A 26,219-nucleotide genomic window follows, 5' to 3' on the forward strand; every position below is an offset into this window, starting at 1 on the left:
ACAAGCGGGGTTGCTTTGTGGCTGTCAACTTTCCCCGAGGTCCGAGTGGGTAGCCACGTTATCAGTGGTCGCGGCGGCGGCAGCTACGACGGCGGAGAGATGAGGCAGAAGCGGAAAGGTGCGGGAAGGGAGGGAGAGGAGGAGAGGGTACAGGAGGGAAGGGGCGAGCACCTGGGCGGGCAGGCGCTGAAGCCGGTTTTTCCCGCGGGAATCCGCTGCCTAATCCCGAAGCCCCGCCACCTGGGGTCGGTCTTTCTGTCGGCTCCAGCCTTCTGCCTTTTCGTTTTACCTGTTGTGCTTTGTAAACCAACCTACCCTTACTGGTTTCCTCTTTGGCCATCAGTCGGTGTCTTTTGCATAAATGGCAGGAAAAGCTTTATTCCAAGGTGTGTTCTCCAAGTAGTTAACGTGGTCGGTCAATATAACTCATTCTCGGACTCTTCATTTGTTGAGGTTTTTTTAGGACACGTTGCACGTGGGCTTTTCTTTTCTTTTTTCAAAGATTTTTTTTCTTCAAGCCGTAAGTTAAAAACATTCCGGAATTTTTCTTGGATTCCGTGGGACAATTATGCCAATTTGTATTACCTCCTACGTTAGCATGGAGCAATTCCATCTTTAGTTTCTCGATAGGATGAAATCAGATTTCAAGGATTTTCTCACAGGTTTTATGATAATCACTACTTTTTACTGAGCCTTTGCTAATCATTTTGAAGTTGATATCCTCTTCATTTTGCAGATGAAGTTGAGGTTCAAAGAGTTAAATGACTTTTTCAGCCCAAAATTATTCTTAGGAAGTGGAACTGGTTGGTCCTACTGTCTCAATAAACCCCAAAAACATTAAAAAAAAATTTTTTTTAATTACTGTGCCTCTTGACATCAACTGCAGTTTTTTGCAGCAACAAGTGTCCAACTTACCTTCAGTTGTCCATGGCATCCAACTCCACATGCCCAATATTAATTTGCCATCTTCCTCTGACTTGCTCCTCCTCAGTTTGTCAGGCCAGACAGCTGTACACTTTTAACTTCATCTGTCACCAAACCCTGTTTGGTCTTAGAAATGGCCTCTTGAAATAGTTTATTCTTCATCATTCTGGCCGCCGTCCTCCTCACCTACCTTAATCAATAACTAATATTTGAATACTACTTTGGCTTTTGTAGACATTATTTAAGTTGATCCTTACAGTGGCCTTGTGAGATGTATGTATTATCCCAATTTTGCAGATAAGGAAATGGAGCTTAGAAGTCATTTATCTTCCCATTATCACACAGCCACTAGGGGTTGAGAGCTAAGGAGGGAGCCTGTCATCCAAGTTTCTTACTATAAATCTTGTGGGGCTTTTTTTTGTTTTACAATGTTGCCTTTCAAGAGCCTTTTACTTTGTATCCAGATTTCATGTATTTTCACCTTCTGAATCATTTTTATCTTCATTTTCTTTTGTATACTTTTCTTTAAACACTACTGTCATATTTTTACTCCAAACCTTGAGAATATTTAATTCTCCACTGTCTATTGCACTCCATTTAAATGTCTTTGCCTAGTAGCCAATGTGCCCTGTAATCTGTTCTTTACTGAACTCTGTCAGAAGGCCTGTATTCTGGTTAGACAATGCTCCTTCGTACAAGGATAGGTAATTCTTCTACTTAACATCGTTCCTTCTGCATTGCTGTCTGTTTTGTGTTTCCAAATCCTACCCTTTCATGAAAGACCCCTGTACCTTTTCCTCCATGAAGCCCTTTCTTACTAATTTACGTCTCCAGCTATGCTTGATACACTCAAAGGCTATACAAGTGGGTTTCAAATCTTTATCTATTTTTATCACCTGAATCCCCTCCAAATAAATTCTTATGCAGAAACTCAATATTAAACAGGTGAAAGCTGAGCTGCTTCGGTTGAAATGGAGAAAGAGACCCTCCCTTTCCATCCTCTACCTCCTCTATCTCCACCATCAGCCCTACCTGTTACATGGCCCAGGAGGTGCCTTCGTAGAACTCTGAAGTGCTAAGTTACATGGTTTGGAAAGCATTTAGCTTTTGATTTTAGATGGACATTTTTCCCCTCTCAGATTGTTTTGTTTGTGCTATTTAGCCTTGCCTCATTAGAGGCATCTTGGTACAGTGAAAAAACCATGGAAGTTGTGAAGAAAAGGCCTGGATTTGAGTTTTAACTATGCCATTTGCAATGACATCTTAACTTGCCTTAGTTTTTCACATCTGTAAAATGGGATAACAGTATTTACCTTACAGTACTGTGAGGTTTCAGGTGAGAAAGTAAACGAAAGTGGTCCGTGATCACCAGGCTTTCTCATCTATGCTTCTTCCTGATGACTTTATTATCATTGAACACCAGCTCTCTTTACCGACAGGAAGATTGCTTGCTGACAGCTTCCGAGCTGAACTCTCACAGCTTTTATCACTGAAGAGAGACTGGTGTGTTTTGCCTTGAGGAGAAGAGCTCACATTGGCTTGACTTGGATAGGGTCCTTGAACCAGTCAACTCTAATCGCAGGGATGGGGTTATGTCAGAACGTGTCAGCTTCTGCTATTGCCTTTTAGATGAGAAGAGAAACCTCAGTTGCTGGAGTTTTGTTTTTTTTAATCCTCACCTGAGGACATTTTTGCATTTATCCTCAGATAGAAAGGGAGGGAGAGAGAGAAACATTGATGTGAGAGAGACACATCGACTGGTTGCTACCCATATGACCCCACCTGGGGCCGGGGACAAACTAACCAAGGTACGTGCCCTTAGCAGGAACTGAACCCGGGACTCTCTGGTCTGTGGGCCAATGCTCTAACCACTGAGCAACCAGCCAGGGCTCAGTTGCTGTGAGAGTGTGGACAGACTATATCTTAGAGATGCATTAAGATCCTTAGACAAGTATAAACCCATGTCTTTTCTATTACACAGTAAATGCAGATACTTAGGTATGTGTTTCAACTTTACTCCTTGATAACATTTTCATGGGACAGGCAAATAGTCCTGTTCTATCTATCTCATTCTATTCAGAGAATCAGATTAAATAAAAGATATAAATGTAATTATAAATCTGGGGATAAAGGGAAGCTGTTTTTATTACTTTGGTCTTTTCCTGTGAAAAAGATTAGTTATTTCTCCTCATGTTTGTCTCTGTCATTCTCTTCGTGTATGTGCTTTGTGAAGTGATCTCTTCCCATATATAAGTGAAGCCAGGTTTGTTTTAAATTAAAGATACAAGAGATAGGATCATATTGTCAACAGTAGAGGTTTAGTGTCTTGTGAACTTGAGCTATTTAATTGACGTGGTTGGAATGATTTTGGAAGGAAAACGGCTAATAAATAAAAAGAATATGATTTTTTATGTTGTTAAATATTATCTTTCCAGGAGATCTCAGCCCTGCTGAGCTAATGATGCTGACCATAGGAGATGTTATTAAACAACTAATTGAAGCCCACGAGCAAGGGAAAAACATTGATCTAAATAAGTAAGTGGACCTATAACAAAGAAAGCATTCTTATTTTTAGATAGTAGATCTCTTATGAAGTTATCAAATTCTACTTGTTTCCTATCTCGTGTTTTATTTTTGACTTGAGAATTTAGCTTTCTGCCCTGCCACTCATTTATGGCAAAATTGTCTCATAGCCTAATAATACCGATAGCTTATAACCTCTAATGGGTGCTTACTATATCCCAGTCAGTGATAGTAATGCTTATATATATTAACTCAACTGATCCTTTGAAAAACAGTATGAGATAGGTACTCATGTCATTGTCATTTGACAAATGGGTAACTTGAGACAGAAAGGTTAAATAATTTGTCCAAGAGTAAATGACTAGTGATTGGCAGAGCTGTGATTTGGAACTACATTGTCTGTCTCCAGAGCTTCTATTTTATTTTTAATCCTCACCTGAGGATATTGTTTCCATTGATTCTTAGAGAGAGTGGAAGAGGGGTGAAGGGTGGGGAATATCGATGTGGGAGAGGCATATTGATTGGTTGTCTCCTGCATGCACCCCAACAGTGCCAGGGATCCAACCTGCAATCTAGGTATGCGCCCTTGACCAGAAGTCAAACCTGTGACCCTTCAGTGTGTAGGCAGATGCTGTAACCACTGAGCCAAACTGGCCAGGGCAGAGAGCTCCTATTCTTTTTTTTCTTTGCCCCTCTTTACTGAATTTTAGAGAGAGAGGAAGGGTGGGGGAGAGAGAGATAGAAACATCAATGAGAGAGAACCTCAACTGGCTGCCTCCTGCATGCCCCCCGCTGGGAACTCGGCCCACAAGCGACATGTTCCCTGACCGGGAATCGAACCAGTGACCTCCTGGTGCATGGGTCGACACTCAACCACTGAGCTACACCAGCCGGGCAGAGCTCCTGTTCTTATCATCTGTGCTACATAACTTCATATCCTCCTCCTCTTCCCTGTTGTCTCAGAGGAAGCAGTAGCTCTTTTCCAAGAAAACCTCCCCTACGGACCCTCCATCTAATCCAGCCTTTCCCTGCTTTAGAACCTCCTCGACATGTTCATCCGCTTCCTTCCCAAGGTCATATTCAGCTTTGACTTTGCTGCACCCTCAAATAAGAGAGGTCTTTTATCTCTGCATCTGTATTTTTCACTGTATATTCATAACATAGATCTGCTGTCAGGAAAGGGCTCTCTCCCCACCCCCGGGTTGGCAGTGATCTAATCACCATATGCATGACCTTTCTTTAGACCTTATTTTCTGTTGTTTGAGATACTGTAATGTTTTACCCCTTCCTTGGAACATTGTGCTTACTTAATAAATATTTTCTAAGGAATAAATAAGTATCCTTTTTGACTATGAAGATATTTTATTTTATTTTATTTTATTTTTTTATGATCCTCACCTGAGGATATGTTTATTGATTTTAGAGGAAGGAGGAGAGCAAGAGAGAAAAAAAGAGAGACAGACATCGATGTGTGAAAGAAACATCGATTGGTTGTCTCTCACATGTGCCCCAGTTGGGAATCGAACCTGCAGCCTTTCTGTGTAGGGGACGAAGTTCCAGCCAGCTGAGCCACACCAGGCAGACCAAGACATTACATTTTAATATTTTTTTCTACCATGTCTTTAGCAGGTTTTTTTTCCTATTTTTGTTGGCTATATACTACCAATTATATAACTCTTATTTCTAGTGAACGTTTTTACTTACTTTATATTTTTTGTTGTTTTCTTTAATTTAGATATCTAAAACTATAGCTGTCATCTTCCTTAAAATCAGTCCCTACCCAGATATTCTCTCTGATTAGCTGTGTTAACCTGTACCCAAACTTGAAACTGGCGTCATCTTTGAATCTTCTTTGGGTCTCATGAGGGTCTTAGCCTGCTTTGTCTTCATTACGGCTCTCATTTTCACTTCCACTACCAGCTACCTGTTACACCTCTTCTTAAATTTAAGTCTAGACTACAGCAATAGCTTATGCTTTTGGTCCCTTTCCATCTCTTTCTGGGTTAATTTTCCTTTGTCTCATCTTTTATCATGCCATTTCCCTGTGCAGGAACTTCAGCATGTCCCCAGTGCTTATGGAATATGCAGATTCCTCAGTGCATTATGTAAGGCCTTTCGGTCTGGCTTCCATTCACTTTTCCAGCTTTTTTTAATGTTTGTACTTTTACATAGACAGTCTTTGCTTTCTGTCAAGTTGGTCTACCTATATTTCTTTAAATATGTGTATATTTACTTTTGCATCTTCACATAAGCCATCCTACCTGCTTTCAGCGTCGTCTCCATGTTTTCACTGCATGTCTCTTCTTTTTTCTGCGCCCACTTTCCATGGCTGGGGAGCACACATTGAGTTACCCTCTTACATACTGGTAGCACTCATTGTTGTGTTTGTTTTATCACACATGTATTTTTGTTCGTGCCTATCTGTAAGCATAGAGCATGAAATGACTATGGCTTATACCTCCTGACATAGCAAGTACTTAAGTAGTCTTTGTACATATCAAATACTCAGTTAACAATTGTAGAAAATGATGCAAACACCTCACAATATGTTTAGATGGGTTAAAAATGAGAAGTTAAGGTGGCTGTTAGGTTTGGCTAACAGCCAGGAAAAGAAAAGTTTGAAAAATTATAGTGAAAAGTAAGGAATTATTAGTTGGGATAAAGTTACTTCTGGCAGTCAGGGTAGGGTTATATCAGGAGGGGCAAGTAGGTATTCCGAAGTTCTGATCATATGCTATTTTTTGGAGTGTGGTTACACAAGTGGTTGCTTTGTCATTGTGAAAGTATATTTATATGTTTTTATGTATACAATATTTTGTATTAGAAAAAGTTTTAAAATACTTTTGTGTAGCTTTCCTTTGTTTTTTGTTTGTTTGATCTAAGACAGTGGTTTATAACCAGGTGTGACCCCACCCCCATCCCCGAAGACATTTGTCAGTGTCTGGAGACATTCGCGGTTGTCACAGCAGGAAGAGGAGTGCTAGTGCATAGAGGCTGATGCTGCTGAAACCCCACCATGTGCTGAACCGTCCCCTGCCACAGAATTACTCTGACTCCAAATGCAGTAGTGCCAAGGCTGAGAAAAGGGTAGAATCCTCTGAAGGTGGAGCACCCTTTGGATGGTGTCACTGTCCTGGCCCCTGAGATTCACAGATGTTAAAGCCACTGTTGTCATCTGGTGAATGGATAGGGGAGTGACAGGAGTCAATATTATTTATAGGTCATCTTTTGGTAGCTTGTCCTTGAAATGTGATCTTGATAATGCGAGATGCTTTACTTTCAGGCTGAAAACCAAAACGGCTGCCAAATATGGTCTCTCAGCTCAGCCTCGCCTGGTGGATATCATTGCCGCAGTTCCACCTCAGTATCGAAAGGTCTTGGTCCCCAAGTTAAAGGCAAAGCCCATCAGAACTGCCAGTGGGGTGAGTACTTCAATTCGTGTAATTCTGGTTATGTATCTGTTCTGCCTCCATGTAACACCCAGGTAGTGAGGGAGAGGTGGGGGGATTCAGACTAATGTAATCTGTGTATTGTGATATATGCTGGAGTGGAGATGTGTGCAGAATGCTAGTGAGGCACAGAGAGGGAAAACAGTCCTTGTGCTTAAAAGAGTAAATGATGTTTAGGTGTCTTTAAAAGGGTAGATTGAGATAAACCAAAAAACTTATATGCATAACCAGTGGACACAGACAATAGTGCACTAAAGGCAGGGGCGGGGTGGGAGTGGGGAGGAGGGGGTCATTGGGGGGAAAAAGAGGGACGTCTATAATACTTTCAGTGATAAAGATAAATTTTTTTAAAAGTGTAGATTGAGAATTTTCACAGTATGCTAGATATTGTTGGCTATATTAAGCCTGTGGCTTTCAAAATAATTGATATTTATGAAAGGTATTTATAAAAGGTAGTTCATGGTGCAGAGTCGTTCTGTATATGGTAACTGGAACAACTGACACAGTCGGGAGTGCGGTGGGAGTCCAGAGGACAGACATCCTTGTAGTAAAAGGGACTAGGGAGAGCCCAATAGAAAGTGTGGAGCTTGCTGGACATAAATGATGCTCGTGTAAGCAGAAAAGAGCAGGCTGGAACAGTGATGGGAGCAAGGGCACAGGGAGCTGAGGTGCAGAGATAGAGATGATAGAAGTGCTGTGTGTGCAGGGAACAGTGGGTACACCAGACTGCCTGGAATTGATCATTCATTCGGGAAAGCCTCAGGGCATTGAATTGAAAAGTTAGTTTGGAATCAGCTTGTAAAAGATCTTTGCCCTGGCTGGTGCTCAGTGGCTAGATGCTCGGTGGCTAGGGCATCAGCCTACTCATCGAAGGGTTGCAGGTTCAGTTTTGGGTCAAAGGCACGTACCTAGGTTGCAGGCTCAACCCCTGGCCTGGTCTGTCAGGGCATGTGCAGGAGGCAGCCAATCAATATGTCTCTCTCACATCAATGTTTCCCTCTCCTCCCTTCCTCCCTTCCACTGTCTAAAAATCAGCGGAAAAAAATATTCTCAGGTGAGGATTAGTAAAAAAATAAAATAAAGATCTTAAATGTCCGACAAAGAAACTGGACAATAGGAAACTGCTGAAGATTTTTGAGAAAAGGAGTGATAAGAACAAAATAGATTTTCAGAAAATTACTTTGGGTATAAGATGTAGAGTAGTTTGGAGACAAAAAGACTAGTTAAGATACTCTTGGTTTAACCTGGGTGTGAAGTGTTAAGAGTCTGAATTAGGGTAGGGGCTCTAGGATAAAAAGGATGGGTGTGAGAGATAGGATTTGGACTCTCTTAAAATATGATACCCAAAATTGAATTCTTTGTTTCTGATGTGGTCTCAAAAGTTCAGTCTGTTATTTGAATGAAGATATTATATTTCTAGTAATTGCATCTTGTGTTGACTTGTTTGGTGACTGTATCTCCTGGATTATATTACATTTGTGGCTAATTAAACCCCAAAACGTTTACATACAAGGTACCACCAATCCTGGTCTCTTCTCCTTTGTACTTCAATGTTTTTGTTTTGTTTGTTTGGACCTAGTATAAAGATTCTTTAAGGAAAAAAACAATATTTCCAAACCTCTCACCTCTCCCCTTTCCCCCCAAGGACAACCACTTTTAGCTCTTAACTGATTTCTTGGCATTTAGTTCATTATTCCTATATAATATGCTTTATAGATAAGTCTCAAATTTTTGGTTTTGGGCATTATGTATGAGCTTGCCACTATGGAAGACAAGAGATCGAGCAATCTTTCAGCCTGATATACTTGGCTTTTATGATACCATTCTTTCTGCTCCTCGTCCTCCCTCTGATCATTTCTTTCTTTGAGGGCTACTCAATCTCCTTGCATCTAAAAATTGATGTTTTCTTTGGTCCTGGGCTCACTGTGTTTAGTACTGTACATGTTTGGTGATCTCATTCACTGACATTTTTAGTATTGCCATATGCTGACTCTCAGCTCCGACCATTCCCCAAGCTTCAGGCTCATGTCAAATCGCCTGTTAGACCTCTCCTTTGACTGCATGTAGATCCTCAAGTGTAATATAACCCAAACTAACCTCAGACGTGCTGCTCATCCATCTTTCTTGCCCACCTTAGTTCCCAGGGCTCCATTCACTCAGTTTCCAAAAGATGTGAAATGCATCGTCCATTCCTACCACCCCTGGAATGTTTTGGCCTTTATTATTTCTTGTTTAGAGTATTTCAGTCATTTCTTAACCCATCTACTTTGTCTTGCCTGCACCACATCTATCTTCTGCAGTGTCACCAGAGTGCTTTATCAAAAATAGCAGAAGTACACAGCTGATTGTCCTCTATCTGCTCTTAACCTCCATGCTTTTATTCCTGCTGTTATTCTGGTGGTGCTTTGTTTTTATTTGTTCTTACAGCGCAGTCTTTGCTTTATAGAAAAATTGAGCAGGAAGTACACAGAGTTTTTATATACTTCCTTTTTCTTCTCCCCAGATTGCCCTATTATTAATACCTTGCGTTGGTTAGGTACATTTGTAATAATTGATGAACCAGTATTGCTATATTATTATTAACTGAAACTTACAGTTTTTACATTAGAGTCACTCATAGTGTTGTACATTCCCTGGATTTTACCAAGTGCATGATGTCATGCATCCACCATTAACAGTATCATATGGAATAGTTTCACTGCCTTAAAACTCCCCTGTTCACCCTTTTCTCTGCTCCAATCCTCTGGCAACCACTGATCTAGTTACTGTCTTTTTCAGAATGTCATGTAGTTGGAATCAGTATGTAGCCTTTTCAGATCGGCTTCTTTCATTTAGCAAATGATGTAAGGTTACGTCTTTGTTGTTGTTGTTGTTGTTGTTGTTAATCCTCACCCCAGGATAGTTTTCAAGGATTTTTTTTTTAATTCTCACCCAAGGATATTTTTTCATTTATTTTCCGATGGGGGCGGTGGGGAGGGGGAGAAAATACATCAATTGGTTGCCTCCTGCACAACCCTGACCAGGGCCAGGGTTCATACCTGCCCTTGACCAGGAATCAAACCCACCACAACCGTTCAGTCTGCAGGCTGATGCTCTACCTGCTGAGCCAAACTGGCCAAGGCAGTTTATGTCTTTTTAGTGGCTTGATAGTTTTCTACTTTATCTGTTCACCTATTGAAGGGCATCTTGGTTGCTTCCAATTTTTGGCAGTTGTGAACAAAACTGGTGTAAACATCTGTGTGAAGGTTTTTGTGTATTCATAAGTTTTTATTTCATTTGGGTAAATACCTAGGATTGCTGGATCATATGGTAAGACTGTGTTTAGCCTTGTAAGAAACTGTCAAACTCTCTTCCAAAGTGGCTGTATTTACATTCTTATCAACAGTGAATGAGACTTCTATTGATCCACATGCCTGCCAGCATTTGGTGGTGTTAGTGTTCTGGATTTTGGGCATTCTAATAGATGTGTGTAGTGGTGTCTCATTGTTTTCTAATTTGCAATTTCTGAATGCCATGTGATATTAAATATCTTTTCATATACTTACTTTCTATCTCAATGTCTTCCTTGTTGGGGTGTCTATTCAGATCTTTTGCCATATTCCTAACTGGGTTATTTGTGTGTTTTTTTTATTGTGAAGTCTTAAGAGTTCTCTATATTTAAGATAGATGTTTTTTATCGGAGAGATATTTTACAAATATTTTCTTCCAGTTTGTGGCTTGTCTTTTCATTTTCTTAACAGTATCTTTCTCAGAGCAGAACTTTCAAATTTTAATGTAGTTCAACTTACCCATTTTTTCTTTCATGGATTGGGCTTTTGATGTTGTATGTAAAAACTCATGGTAAAACAGAAGGTCACCCAGTTATCTTCTAGAATTTTTATAGTTTTGCACTTTACATTTAGGTCAATGATCCATTTTGAGGTTTTTTTTTTATATGAGTTTGCTTGTTTATTTGTTTAGAACTCCATGATTGTTGTTGTTCTTAGTAGTGTCACTGTTAATCACAACAGTAGCTACCATATGTTGCCTACCTGTTAAATACTGGCCACTGTCTGTTATGTTTTCTATGTAATCCTCAAAACAGTTTTGAGGGATAGATAGTATTGTCTTCATTTTCCAAAACAGGTAAATGCATAGTAAGGGTCAGAGGAAAGATACAAACCTACACCTCCCTGGCTGACTCCAAAGTCATTGCTTTTTCTACTTTATCATAATTTTTAAACTGTATTCAAGAAAACTACAGGGTTCCTCAGAAGTGTTTTAGGAGCTACTACGGAGAACAGTATAGGGAAGCCATGGGAGCAGGTTACACCTCTACTTCACCTAGGGCTGTTGCTTTTAATCTCTTTTATCAATCAGGGTTCTAAGTAAACATTACTTGAAAGGAGAGGTCTACTGCATAGTTTAGAGACTATTGCATGTTGCTTCCCTGGCCCTCTACCTTGTTAGCTTAGCATGGTGTTAGCCCCTTAGGAAGGCTTTCCTGATGCCCTTGGTCAGGACTAATTCCTTCCCTTCTTTGAGCATTCCTAGTATTTTCTGCATGCATGTGGTTGTGAAACAGCCTGTTTCTGTATGACTTGAGGAAGTTTTGCTAGGTAGTAAGATTTTAGAGGACAGGGCCAGTGCATTAATATTTTGGTAGTCTCAGGCCCTACCTGCTCTGTGTAGCTCAGAACTTGGCCTATCTAGTAGCTCCTCAATAAAACATTGTTGAATTAGAGTGACCTCATCGGTAGTATATATGGTGGTGTCTCATTATAAATAAAAATGTGTGTTTAAAACTTTGTTTTTAACTCAGATCTGAAAATTTACGTATTTTGGAGTTTGTGTAGATCATTGTTTAATTTTAATAATTTTTATTATGAAAAATAATTACAAATTTACAGAAAAGTTGGAAGTCCCTTACAAAGAACATTTTCCCCCTCAACCATTTAAGAGCAAGTTGTGAAACTGATGCCTTTGAATGCTTTAGTGCATATTTCCTACAAGCAAGGACATGTTCTTACATTGCCACAATACAGCCATCAGAATCAGGAATTTAACGTTGATGTGTACTGTTACCTAGTCCTCAGACCTCACACATTCAAGTTTCACCAGCTGTTTACTAATAATGACCTACAGCACCCAGTTCAGAATTACATTTTGCATTTAGTCGTCATGTCTCTTGTATCTGGACACTGCTCTTATTTCCTTGATTTCATTACCTTAACACTTGAAGATTTCAGGCAAGTTATTCTGTAGCATGTTTCTCAATTTGGCCTAATCAGATGTTTCTTCATAATTAGATTCAGGTCATGTGTCTTTGGCAGGAACATTGCAGAAGTGATTTTGTATTACTGCATCTCATCAGATGGTGCGTAATTTCATTTTGTCTTGTCACTGATATTGTCCATTATGATCAAGATGATGTCTACCAGGCTTCTCCTCTGTAAATTATTTTTTCCACTTTGTAGTTAAGAAGTTTTGTGTAGTGAAGTATTTTTGTAAATATTATGTAAATATCCTCCTGTTGCTTATCAAACTTCCAGTTTACTTATTCATTTATTTGTATGAATGGATTCATGGTTTCTTATAAGGTGGGTTATAATCATTATTTATTTTGATGCACAAATTATCCCAGGCTTGGCTAGTGGGGGCCCTTTCAGCCTGATTTCTTTGTCTTTTTTTTTGTCCCCATTATTCTTTGAGCAGTTTCTAGCTTTCTATCATAGTAAAGTGTTTCAGGCTCATCTTGTACTTTCTTTGCCCCAGCCCTGGAATCAGCCATTTCTCTCAGTAGTCCTGTTTGGATATTTAGAGACCAAGATCTGAGACCAAGATATGCTCACAGCATTAGGGTGTTGTTGCTTCCAGAACCTTTCAGTGGACTGAGCTAGGAAATACATACATACATTTATTTGTATGTCATTCTGTTGAAAACTGTGAGTTCACAGTAATACCTTCAATTCCATACAGCCCACAGAATTCATTCTAGTTCTCTCCCTTTCCATACTGATAACTTTCTTTTCTGACAAGAAACCTGGCTTGCATTCACCGTAGTGTGTGCCTTTCTTTTGAGTAAGTACTCCTGCATGTAACCAATCTTCTATTTCCACCGCCCCCTTCTTTCTCAAGCGGATACTCTCCTCACCCGACTTGGGCTCTGAAAGACTCCTCTAAGAATATTTTGTACACACTCTATGAAGTCTAGTTCCTAGTTTAATTGTCTGCTCTAAGTATTGAGCTCTAGTGTGTCCATGAGGAGTTTGAGTCACAAAGTTTAGGTTTAGATATAATTTTATAGAATTGCCTAGTTTTTTTTTTTTTTCTTTTTGTTTTAATAAAACAAATCATAGAGAATAAGAATCACTGTGACTTTAAAAATTATTATTTTTTACTTAACTTATTGTAAAGTATAATACAAACCAGTATACACAGTGCATATATACATTTTAAAGAGATCAGTGTGATTTTTAAATATCATTGAAAAGAGATCATGATCCCTGTACCCACTGCTCAGCTTCAGAAATGCAGCATCACCAGTGCCCTTGAAGCCCCTGCGTGCCACTCTGATTGCATTCCTCTCCCTTTGTCTGAGACAGAGCCTCCGGGATTTTCTATCAATTCTTTCATAATAGCTTTTTTATTTTTCTTTCTTTTATAGATTGCTGTTGTGGCTGTGATGTGCAAACCCCACAGATGTCCACACATTAGTTTTACAGGAAATATCTGTGTGTAAGTATGATGATTTTGAGAAGTTGTGTGTGTGTATTTTAATTCAAATAATAAGGCCCGTAGAACCTTGATCAGTGCATGCTGGTAATATTTAAACTTTGATTTAATAAATTCATAAGTTCTTTGAAACAGCAGCCCTTGATAGGATATTTCAATGCTTTAAAAATGAAACAAAGATTTTAACTTGTTGCAATATACGATAAAAAATACATAGATTATACAACTCGAAACAGTAGACATTCTGTTAACTTCAACAGACAGTTCTGTTAACTCAGTAAATGAAACATAGAAATTCCAAATGTCGGGGATTTTATTTATTTATTTTTTAATTTAATTATTTATTTATTTTTTTTTTCTTGGCCCACAACCTGGGCATGTGCCCTGACCAGGAATTGAACCAGTGACCTCTCGGTGCATGGCTTGATGCTCAACCACTGAGCCACACCGGCCGGGCAAATATCGGGAATTTTAAATGAATTTGGATTAGAAAAGTATCAAAATAAAGTCATTTTTATAAATAACTTGTAACCTTTTTAAATCTAGAAAATTAGAAAAATTAGAATAATATGCATGATTCCAGATAGAAGGGTTAAATGGGTGAATGATATTCTTAAGTTCCCAAGAGAGCACTCTGCATGTCAGTCCAAACTTAGGAAAACTTAGGTCCTGTTATTGCCCCTAAATGCTTAAATCTCTGAAAAAAAGAGTAGCTGCCAAATTCTGAAAACAACTGTAATAATGTTCCCTTATATGTTCATCTTGTTTACTTACTAGTAGAAAATATTACTTGCAGGTACTGCAAAGATTGACTTTTCTCTTAGGGATTTAAAAATGAAGCTTGTGTGATACCTGGTTTTTATAGAGGTAGCAGATATTTAACCTAGACTGTTGAACTAAGTTTTGTATCTGACATCTTCGTGCTTCTGTTGTATTGGCAGCTATTGCCCTGGTGGACCTGATTCAGATTTTGAATATTCAACCCAGTCTTATACTGGATATGAGGTAAAGTAATGTGAGTTGTCCTGAGGAAATGTTATATCCTACTCTGCCTATAGTGTACTTTTAGAAGTACTAGCTTTCTTAAAATTAACTTTTTCTGATTATAAAAGTTCTTCATTCACTAAATATTTGCTGAGTGTCTACATATATTTTTCTAGTCACCAGAGAAATACTTATGGAAGCATTTATTTATTTATTATTTTTTGTTAATCCTTACCCAAGTATATTTTTTCCATTGATTTTTATTTGTTTTGTTTTTTTTATCCTCACCCGAGGACATTTTTCCATTTTTGTTCAGGTAGAGTGGGAGGGAGAGAGAGGAACAGAGAGAGAGAGAGAAACATCGATGTGAAAGGGACACATCGAATGGCTGCCACCCGCACAACCGACCAGGGCCGGGGACAAACTGCAACCGAGGTACGCGCCCTTAGCAGGAACCAAACCCGGGTCTCTCAGGACCGCAGGCCGACGCTCTAACCGCTGAGCCAAACCGGCCAGGGCTCCATTGATTTTTAGAGAGCGTGGAAGGGGGCGGGGGGATGGAGAGACATCAGTGTGAGAGAGACACATCAACAATTGCCTCCCACACACCCCCCATCCAGTCCAGGGATCAAATCTGCAACTCAGGTACATGCCCTTTACTGGGTATTGAACCCACAACCTTTCAGTGCACAGGTCAACCCTCTAACCCAGCGCTTCTCAACCTGTGGGTCGTGACCCCTTTGGGAATCGAACGACCCTTTCACAGGGGTCGCCTAAGACCATCAGAAAACAAAATTACAGTTATGAAGTAGCAACAAAAATAATTTTATAGTTGGGGGTCACCACAACATGAGCAACTGTATTAAAGGGTCACGGCATTAGGAAGGTTGAAAATCATTGCTGACTACTGACTCACACCGGCCAGGGCATGGAAGCATTTATTATTAATATATGCCAGACATAACTACTTTATAATTTTAAACTTTACCAGTAGCATTTTAAAGGTAAACACTATTATTATCCTGGTTTTATGGATTAAGAAACTGAGGCCTAGAAGCCTTAAAGAACGGGCTCAAAGGCTCACGGCAAATAAATTAGTTACAGAGCCAGGTTTTGAATTCTGTGCTCCTCACCACTACATTGTCCTCCTGTGTGTGCAGCAGTGGAAAAACAGACAAGATCCCTTGTCTTGTGGAATTTACATTCTAATAATGGGAGATAGACAATAAAGAAACACACAAGAAAAAAAATGTCAGGTACTAGTAAATGCTCAGCACAGAAATGAAGTCCTAAGGTGTAGCTGGGTGGATACTTTAACTGTGGTGGTTAGGAAATGATTCTCTGAGGAGGTGATGTTTTAACTGAGTCCTGAATGACAAGGAGCCTTTCAGGAATATCAGCAAAGAGCATTTACGGCAGGGAGAAGAGCTGGAGCCAGGAGCCATGTTTGGAGTGACGGTGGGCGTTCTGAAGCGTGGAGGGTAACGGGAAGAATGAGATTGGCGAAACAGGTGTTGTAGTGGTTTGTAAGCCAGGGCAAGGGGTGTGGACTTTATTCTAGGGGTCATGAGAAGCCATTAAGATTTAAAGGACTGGGATAATCCAATACGGTTTCTCAAAGACCATTTGATGAGAGGAAAGGATTAGAGTGGGGGCAAGAGTGAAAGGGATACTCACGACGGTGGGGTGGAGACCTGCCAGGTGCTAGTCGGGACATTATTTTGAAGACTGAGAAAGGAAGAAAGGAGCATAAGAGAATTTTATTTTTAATACACTCTTTGAAACTACTTTTTAATTCACTGTGGGCATAACAGATCTTTCTCTCCTTTTTTCTCAGCCAACCTCCATGCGAGCTATCCGAGCGAGATACGACCCTTATCTACAGACAAGACACCGAATAGAACAGGTGAGTTTTTGAAAAGCAGTTTCAAATTAGATTTTTATACTTAGAAGGTATTATTGCTTGATTTGAGTTGTAATTGAGATAACTAAAAGAGTGTTTTTCCCCATTGTAGGTTTTTAATATCCATCTGAGGGAGGGAGACTGTTTTGCAAGGTTAGATATATCACTTCCTTTAGAGACTGTTGTTTTCTTTAAAGATTGTACTCTACAAATTTCTTTCAATTTGTAGAAAGTCATTTATGGTATGAAATTTACAGACTGTAGGTGTGTGGAAACTCTTAGACACTTAGGTGGATGGACTGAATTTTAGCTGCCTTAAGCCGGATAAGGAATATTATGCTCGTTTGCTGGACTAGGAATAGGGAATTGATTGCAAAAGAATACAAGGAACACTTTGGCTGTGGAATTGTTCTGTATCATGATTGTGGTTACACAACTCCAAACATGTATCCAGCCACATCCAATTTACATGTATAATTAATTGGTTTTATTGTGTGTAAACTATACCTCACTATAACTGATTAAAAACAGGTACTATGTAAATGGCCTTACTCTGTTCAAGAAATCTGAACATTAATACAATTTTATTTTTACAGTTTTTACAATTTTAAACTTGTCCAATTAAAAAACATGTGAACACTGTCTATAGTTTTCCTAGTAACATCTTGTAGGGCAACCACAAAATCCCAAATGGAAAGTAATATATACCATAGTCAATAAGTCACTACTTTGTTTATCCAACTGTCACTATTAGTATTGGCCAGTTCTGATTTCACTTCACTGTCACCAAGCATGTGTGGATCAGGATGGTTCAGCTACAGGAGAGGACCCCACTGGGGTGGGGAGCCTGTGTAGTTTGGAAAAGCGTGTTCTAAACTGACCATTGCTTTAATTTCTTTTTTAGCCATGGTGTTTATATTTAACTCTTTAAAATGTTTTAATATAGCCCTGGCCGGTTTGGCTCAGCGGTTGGAGCGTCGGCCTGCGGTCCTTAGAGACCTGGGTTCGGTTCCCACTAAGGACGCGTACCTCGGTTGCAGTTTGTCCCCGGCCCTGGTCAGTTGTGCGGGTGGCAGCCACTCGATGTGTTCCTTTCACATCGATGTTTCTCTCTCTCTCTCTCTCTCTTCCTCTCTCTCCCTCCCACTCTACCTGAACAAAAAATAGAAAAATGTCCTCGGTGAGGATAAAAAAAAATAATAAAAAAAAAAAAAAAAAAATGTTTTAATATAGTGTGAAATGTTTATGTTTACCAAAAAGGAGCATGGGTTTTAAAAAATTTAGAAACTACCATAGAGCAGTGAATTTTTTTCTTAACTATAAATCATTAGAATCACCATAACTTTTCCAAAACATGAGCCAGATCTTCACCTCTGGATGTTCTGTTTAAGTCTAGTTTAGGGTCCTGCCAAGGTATTCTGAAAAAGATATCAGGGTGATTTTGTTGTGTATCCCTTGTAAGCCGTAGATATATACAGTATTCCTTTAGTCTTGAGATATATATATATATATACACATACACACACACACACACACACACACACACACACATACACACGCATATAGATACTTACATATGTATTTTAAATATATATGCATATGATGTATATATAAAATACTTACATAAAGATATATGTATGTATAAATTATTTGCCATTTTCAGAAACATTTTAAAAGGTACCTTTTTGCCACATTAATTATAAACATCCTTTACATAGTATATTTTGAGTTCATAATCTGGTAACTACTTTATCCATTTTTTTTTTTTTTTATCCTCACCTGAGGACATTTTCCCATTTTTTTGTTCAGGTAGAGTGGGAGGGAGAGAGAGGAACAGAGAGAGAGATAGAAATATCGACGCGAAAGGAACACATCGAGTGGCTGCCACCCGCACGACCGACCAGGGCCGGGGACAAACTGCAACCGAGGTACGCGCCCTCAGCGGGAACCGAACCCAGGTCTCTCAGGACCGCAGGCCGACACTCTAACCGCTGAGCCAAACCGGCCAGGGCTACTTTATCCATTTTTTTCACACCTAAAATATGGCAAGAAATTTAAATACTTGTTTTTGGAAATTAGAATCTTGGCTTACTGTAGTTGACAAAGCCAAAGATCTGGACCATTGCATCCCTAATAGTAGAGACATTGTATTTCATGGTTTATCAACCAGACTTTTTGTTGTTGTTGTTGTTAGTCCATTGATCTTTAGAGAGAGTGGAAGGGAGGAAGGGAGTGGGGAGAGAGAGAAACATTGATGTGAGAGAGACACTTTGATTGGTTGCCTTCAATGAGCCCTGACTGGGGCCAGGGATTGAACCTGCAGTCTAGGTACATGCCCTTGACCAGAAACCCTTCATTGTGTGGGCTGATGCTCTAACTGTTGTGCAACACCAGACAGGGCAATCAGACTTTTATTTTCCTACCCACCCCCCCACCTGGATAAAGCAGGCTTGAGGTGCCACCTATGTACAGAGTATTCACAACTGATCTAAAGCTTTAAAGTTTTAATTAAAACTGTTCTCTTAATTTTTGTTTCTAATCTAGTGTTCTTTGTCTTTCATTCGCATCAAGTCCTGATTATGTTGCATATAATTATCTTCTCTGTCCCCAAGGTTTACCACAATGTCTGGCATAAAATACGTGATTGATATATAGTTGCTTATTTTTGCCTTTACTGCTTTTTAGTTTATAGTCTATGTATTTTTAAATTTCCACTCAACTCGGTAGGTACTAACATCAAGCTTCTTGGTAATTATTTTTAATTCTCATTCTCCCTCCTTATTTGAGCTATCATTTTTTTCTTTCAGACTCAAGTCTATTTTTTTAATCCACAGAATTTGTTAAATAGGTTTAATTGCTTCTTGTTTTTAAATTATACTGATGAAAACACCGAAAAATAAAATTAGAAATTTGCAGTACCCTCTTAGGATAGTGACTATATCTTTTTAATGCTGATTAATTTATGTCTTTCAGTTGAAACAGCTTGGTCACAGTGTGGATAAAGTGGAATTTATTGTGATGGGTGGAACATTTATGGCCCTTCCAGAAGAATACAGAGATTATTTTATTCGAAACTTACATGATGCATTGTCAGGACATACCTCCAACAATATTTATGAGGCAGTCAAGTAAGAAATCATTATTTTATCATATTCTCCAAAGTGGTTGTCAGTTTATCTTTCTAGGCACAGCCAACGAGAACTACTCTGGCTCTACATCTACATTCCTAATTCTTTGGCTGGGTGTTGGGGAGGGGGCGGTGCAGTGCTATTTGGGAGTAACAGCGGGATTTCATTATTTTTATTTGCATAGTTTTGATGGGTTATAAGGTTAAATACATTTTTCTCAGTTTCATTGAGCTATATCGACATACATACAGCATTATATATGTTTAGAGTGTACAGCATAATGATTTAACCTACATATATCATAACATGATTACCACGATAAGCTTAAGTTAACATGTGTCATCTCATGCATCCCTAGCTCTTGTAGTTACTTCTGTTTTCCGGGAATGGATTATTTCCATTGAAAAAAATTTTTTTGAGTGATTACAGGTTGTTGACATTAGTATTCTAAGAGAAGGAGTGGTTCACAGAATCACTGTGAAGACCTTTTCTGCCTTAGGCTGGTCTAAACTGCAGGCATAGTTTTGGCTGAGCTAGTTGAGTTTTTAGCCCACCCAAAAAGAGCACTGGGTACTGTCCTGAAATATTCCTGCAATGAAATCAAAACAAGTGGCCATTATTTGATAACCATTATTTTATTACTAGCTACTTTGTAATAATTATTAAATAATTTGTTTATGAATGGGATCATTTAGTCATTTAAAGTCTAATTGACAAACCAGAAGAAAATTACGCATTCTGTTGATAACTCATATCTCAATTTTTAGCAAGAAGAATTCTAAAGTTTCATATATAGTTCAGTGGTTTAAGAAGTGAAAGTCTTAAAATAGTTTTTATTTTCAGAAGTTTCAGGAACACCTGGCTAGTCCTTCTTATTTACTGAATGTTTGTGGAGGGCACAGTAGGTACTATGCAGTGTTATAGGCACTGGGAACAACATGGTGAAGAAGACAGATGTGTCCTTGCCCTCATGGTGCTTACATTTTAATAGTTCAACAAATAGAAAACAGTAAGTGCTATGGTGGAAATAGGTTACTGTGCTAGAGAATAAATAGGGTTATTCTCTAGACGAAGTGGTGATATTTAAGCTGAAACCTGAAATATGAGGAAGATTCAGTCAGGCCAAGAGCAGAAAAAATAAGAGAAAAGCAGTGAGATGGGGAAGAACTTGGGTTATTCTAGGAACAGAGGACAAGGTGGTTGGATTCCAGTGAACAAGGGAGAAAGTGTCATGGGGTAAGCTTGAAAGTTAGTTATGGTCCAAATTGTATGTGCTTTGAGGAATTAAGATTTTATTTGAAATGCAGTAGGAAGTAGATGAGTGGTTTTAAGCAGGAGAGTGACATATTCAGGGTGATAAGTAAGAAGGTCATTTTGACAACTATCTGGCTAATGGTTAGAGGAGCGGTTTTCAACATTTTTCATCTCATGGCACACATAAACTACCAAAATTCTGCATACCAAAAATATATATATATATTTTTTTGTCGATCTGAAAAAAAAAGATATTTTAATTCATTCACACTGTATGGCTATTGCTGTGTTAGCTGTTGTCATTTTTTTATTTATCAATCTACGGGAAAAGAGGTCAGTGCCCCTGTCTAAATGATCAGGTATTGTATGTTTTAAAAATTCTTGTGGTACACTGGTTGAAAATCACTGGATCAGAGGGGTACACGAGTCCAGGTAGGAAACCAGAAGAAGATTGTTGGATCTGTCCCAGCTCAGATGGGCGGGGTGGGGAGGTGGCAATAATGATGGAGAAGAGTGGGTGGATTAGAGCTGTATTTGTTGTTGCAACTGACTTTGGATTGGGTTGGGGGTAAGAAAGAGGAAGCAGTCAAAGATAACACTCAGGTTTAGGTTGTAGGAAACCACTAATGGGTAGGGCCAAATACTGAGATGGAAAAGACCGAGGGAAAATAGGAGTATGGGAGAAAATCAGGAGTTTTTTTAGTGAGGTGTTTTTTGTTTTTTTAAGATGAATTAAGTTTGAAATGCCTAGGATACATCCAACCGGATGTCAGGTAGGGTATACAAAATATGTCTGGGCTGACAATACAAATTTTGGGATTATCTGCTCATAGATAATATTTAAGGAATTAGTGCTAGGAACATCTTTTTATGCCCCTCTCACTTCCCCTAGCCCCTTAACTTTTTTTTTTTTTTAAATTGATTTTAGAGAGAGAGGGAGAGAGAAAGAAATATTGATGAGAGAGAACATGGATTGGCTACCTCTTGCATGCCCCCCACTGGGGACTTAGCCCGCACCCTGGGCATGTGCCCTGACCAGCAACTTCTTGGTACATGGGTCGATGTTCAACCACTGAGCCTTACCAGCCAGATTCCCCTTAACTTCTTTTTCTCTCCTTTGGGTTTGTAAAAATGAAAAAAATATCAACAGTAGCTTGAGGGGCCTGCATAAAGATTTCAGCACTGGGAGAACGATGTGTGTAAGCAGCCTACTCTGATCGCCTCAGATAACATGACAGGTTAATTCTGTATCCATGAATCTAGACTTTTAGCAGCAGCTGGCCAGTGTGATCTCTTCCTCCTCCAGGGTCTATAGTAGCAGGATGAGATGGTGACCATATTTTTATTGTTCATTCAAAACGTTGATCATTTATGAATATGAGTCATGCTTATTAGTCAAGCACTGAAGTCTTTCAAATTTGAGAGGAGTAATGATGTCATCTACCTCCATTCTTCTTAATACTGACAATCATATGATAACTTAGAATAAGATGTAATTTGAGGAAAAACGGACTTAATTAGTTCAAGGCCCCGTGACATTGGAATAGGAGCAGTACCTCAGAAGGTTACTGACTAAAATTAATTCCCTAGCAGAATAATCTATCAAGATCGTTAAATTTTTCTACCCACCCTTATATATTACATACTCTTTTTGTCAATGCAGCTACTCTTGTGTTGCAGACCTTGCATATTAAGTGGAATTGAGCTATAAATATATATTGTACTTGGCCCCCCCAAGCCTCCGAAACCCCTTTGAAAGTTTGCCACAGAGCTTTTCACAGTCTACAGTTTGGGTCTCCTAAAGAGCTGCGTAATGAGTTTTTAGGATGCATCTGGTTTGACATTTTCATCAACTGAAACTAAAAATGTTGCTTTATTCTTGGTGTGAAGTTTTAGCTTTATCTTTGCAGAAATGTTCTGATACGTAGTGGTATTCGTAAATTGTCTGTTGTTGGGGTGAAAATGGCGTTTTCTATTACAACTAGCTAGCTTTAGATCACATTATGTTTGTAGAAAAAGCCCTTTGGAGAAAAAAGCCTCTTTCGTAATGTTCTGGGCAAAGCTAGCATTGTTTTCTTTCTGTTCTTCAATTTACCTCAAGAGGGCAACAAACACTTTACTTTCAGATTAAACTTTATATATGATTTGAGTCTTCCTTGCCAATCTTATGAATGGCTCTTGGGAAGTAATAAAAGTACAACCTGGGAGCCAGAAAGCCCTGCCAAGCCATACTCGACATGTTTTGCTCTTTCCTCCTAGTGTCTATGCTTTTATGAGATAATCTAAAAAAAAAGCCGATTTGTGGCATCTTGTTTGCTTTGTTGAGCTAAATTTTTACTACCAACTTCCTATAATAGAGTTGGTATTTGTTTTTTAGGGAAACATCATACAATTTGAAAAAGTAGTAGCCTGGTTTGTGCTGTAGAACTGGAGATACAGAAAACTATTTTTGAATGTTAACATCTTTGTGAAATAAAGAGCAGCCCAGCCCTGGCTGGTTGCTCAGTGGTTAGAGCATCGGCCCACAGACCAAAGGGTTTTTTGGGTTTGATTTCCAGTCAAGGGCACATACTGGGTTGCAGGTTTGATCCCTGGCCCTGGTTGGGGCATGTGCAGGAGTCATCCAGTTAATGTGTCTCTCTCACATTGATGTTTCTCTCTCCCTTCCACTCTCTAAAAATCAATGGAAAAATATCCTTGGATTAACCAAAAAATTTAATTAATAAAGAGCGGCCCAGAGATACTATGATTTGGACATAATGTGTTTCCTTCTTAGCTTTTGGATGTGATATTTACCTTGTTCTCTGTGTTACCTTGCACAGAGGATATTTGTGAAACTGGCTGGGTGACCTGGGATGGCTGACTTCTCTCCCATGGAAAGGAATAAACTTCACATTTCTTGTGCGATTCGTTGATACTAGTTGTTATTGCTTGCTAACTATACAGATGTAATACTTTCGTTTGCTTAGCAGAGATTTTTTAATTCAATTAAAAATTACATATTGTGAGATGAGTCAACAACGTTTAAGGTTAAAATTTTTTTCAAATTAGGGTTAGCTTGTGTGTCCTTGTTTCGTTATTGTGTGTCTAATCTGATTAAAACTTTGTTTCTCATTTAAAAGATTACAAGTTAGAGCAAGAAAAAGCTTTAAAAAACATGAACCTAGTTATTATTTATGGCAAGTTAATAGCAAAACATATGTGATATCCTTGCACATGGAAACATTGGAAAGCTGAGTGAACAGAAAGTTCAAGGACAAAGCAGGTAAGGTTTCTGTGAAAGCTCATTAAATCAGGCAAAGTGATAATCACTGATTTCTGTCAGCTAGACTGAGACTCTTCAGTTGTCTCCAGAGCAACAATTACTGGTGACTATCGTCCTCTAAAGTCACAGCTTTGGAGATGGAGAGGACCCGCAATGGGATCTGAGTCACGCATTCACCAAAATGCAAATTTTGCCAAATAGCTCAGAACAACCTTTTAAAATAGTTTTATTTCTTTTTAATCAGCACTGCCCAGAAGCAGTTTTACATTCAATCTTTAATGCTCCTTGGCTGTTTTTACAAGATGCAATTTTAAAGGGTAGTTACCCATCAAGAAGTAGGTGAGTCATACCATCTCCCTCTAGAATGTTTAAATCATTTCCGGTCCTTCCTCTCCTCCTCCCACCTCAGTCAGTGACTTTGAATCCTTCAACTATGTCTTATGTTTATTAGAAAAGCTAAAGTGCTAGGAAATGCTGGGTGCTGGGCCCAGAAGACAATTGCATAGACTTGCACAGTTATGAAGAAAGCAAAAGTACCCTAAGAATGCCTGAAAATGACTGTCTCCTGCCTTGCTGCCCTGGGCCTTATCTCTGTCAGGCTTCAGACCTCCTGTGTTTCTGGGCTTTGACTCTGATACTTACCCACCCCTCACTTTAGTTATTGACCATTTTGGCTTCCTTCCTTGGCCAGCCAGATTTTTAAAGATGGTGACCAGGATTTTTATCATTGGCAGCCCAACCTAGGATACAATCTTAGTCATCTTAAAAAGAGATATTAGTTGCTTTTGTTTCAACATTTTATTTCAAACAAAAGTGAATTTTTCAGTGAACACTGCATATATGTGGTGCTCTACAATACTTGCTAATCACATATTTATCCAACCATCTTCTTTTTGAGTTGCATTTCAGAGTTGCAGACTTCAGTACACTTCTCCCCAATACAACATCATGCACATCATTAACTAGTTCTAGTTTGCTGTTTGTGGTACCTCTTGTAGCTTGTATACATACAGTGAAATGCAAAGATCTTAAGTGTATCATTTGATGAGCTCTAACAAATGCAGATCCTGGTGCAACAAAACCCTTTTTTTTTCTTTTCTTTTTCCCCTCCATACCTCCCAGAGCAGCCTTTGTTCTCATTTTTCCCCCTCCTATAGATTCATGTTGCCTATTATAGAATTTGAATAGGACCATGCAACATATACAGGTGTACCTCAAATATTGCGTACCCAGATCACCACAATAAAATAATATCTCAAGAGAGGGAGTCACATAATATTTTTGGTTTCCTTGTGCATAAAAGTTATGTTTATAATATACTGTAATCTTTTAAATTTGCAATAGCATTATGTCTAAAAAACAATGTATATACCTTAATTAAAAGATACTTTGAGAGTCGGCCTGCGGTCCGGAGAGACCCGGGTTCGGTTCCCGCTAAGGGCACGTACCTCGGTTGCAGTTTGTCCCCGGCCTTGGTTGTGAGGGAAAAAAAAAAAACTTAAAAAAAAAAAGATACTTTATTGTCCGACTCAGTGGTTGAGCATCAACTCACACACCAGGAGGTCGCCAGTTCAATTCCCAGTCAGGACACATGCCCAGGTTGTGGGCCTGATCCCTAGTCGGGGGCATGCAGGAGGCGGCCAATCGATGTTTCTATCTCTCTCTTCCTCTCACTTCCTCTCTCTCTCTCTCTCTCTCAAAAAAAATCAATAAAGGAAAAAAATACTTTAATACTAAAAAATGCTAACCATCATCCGAGCCCTTTTGGAAAAAAAATGGTGCCAATAGACTTGTTCAAATCAGGGTTGCCACAAACCTTCAATTTGAAAAAAATACAGTTTCTGTGAAGCACAATATAGTGAAGTACAATAAAAGGAGTTATGCCTGTACTCTGTTGTGTAAGGCTTTGTTCACTGAACACAGTATTTTGAGATGCATCAACATTATTGGGTATTTCGGTAGTTAACTTTTTGAGTGCTGAGTAGTATTCCATTGTATGCATAGAACTCTGTTTATGCATTCTATTGATAGACACCTGGGCTATTTCCAGCTTGTGGCTATTGTGAATAAAATTT

General features: G+C 39.0%; 1 protein-coding gene across 1 annotated transcript in view; it reads left to right on the forward strand.

The window, feature by feature from the left end:
* The window catches only part of ELP3 (elongator acetyltransferase complex subunit 3), a 100,082-nt gene continuing 73,863 nt past the window's right edge, over positions 1–26,219 (forward strand). Inside the window, exons 1-7 of the mRNA XM_036241229.1 lie at positions 1–118; positions 3,360–3,459; positions 6,731–6,869; positions 13,543–13,613; positions 14,552–14,615; positions 16,432–16,500; positions 19,471–19,625. Of these exons, the coding sequence (XP_036097122.1) occupies positions 100–118; positions 3,360–3,459; positions 6,731–6,869; positions 13,543–13,613; positions 14,552–14,615; positions 16,432–16,500; positions 19,471–19,625 (617 nt within the window). The 5' untranslated portion in view covers positions 1–99. The remainder of the gene's footprint in view (positions 119–3,359; positions 3,460–6,730; positions 6,870–13,542; positions 13,614–14,551; positions 14,616–16,431; positions 16,501–19,470; positions 19,626–26,219) is intronic.

This window comes from Molossus molossus, unplaced genomic scaffold, assembly GCF_014108415.1.
Source record: "Molossus molossus isolate mMolMol1 unplaced genomic scaffold, mMolMol1.p scaffold_m16_p_4, whole genome shotgun sequence".
Taxonomy (NCBI): domain Eukaryota; kingdom Metazoa; phylum Chordata; class Mammalia; order Chiroptera; family Molossidae; genus Molossus; species Molossus molossus.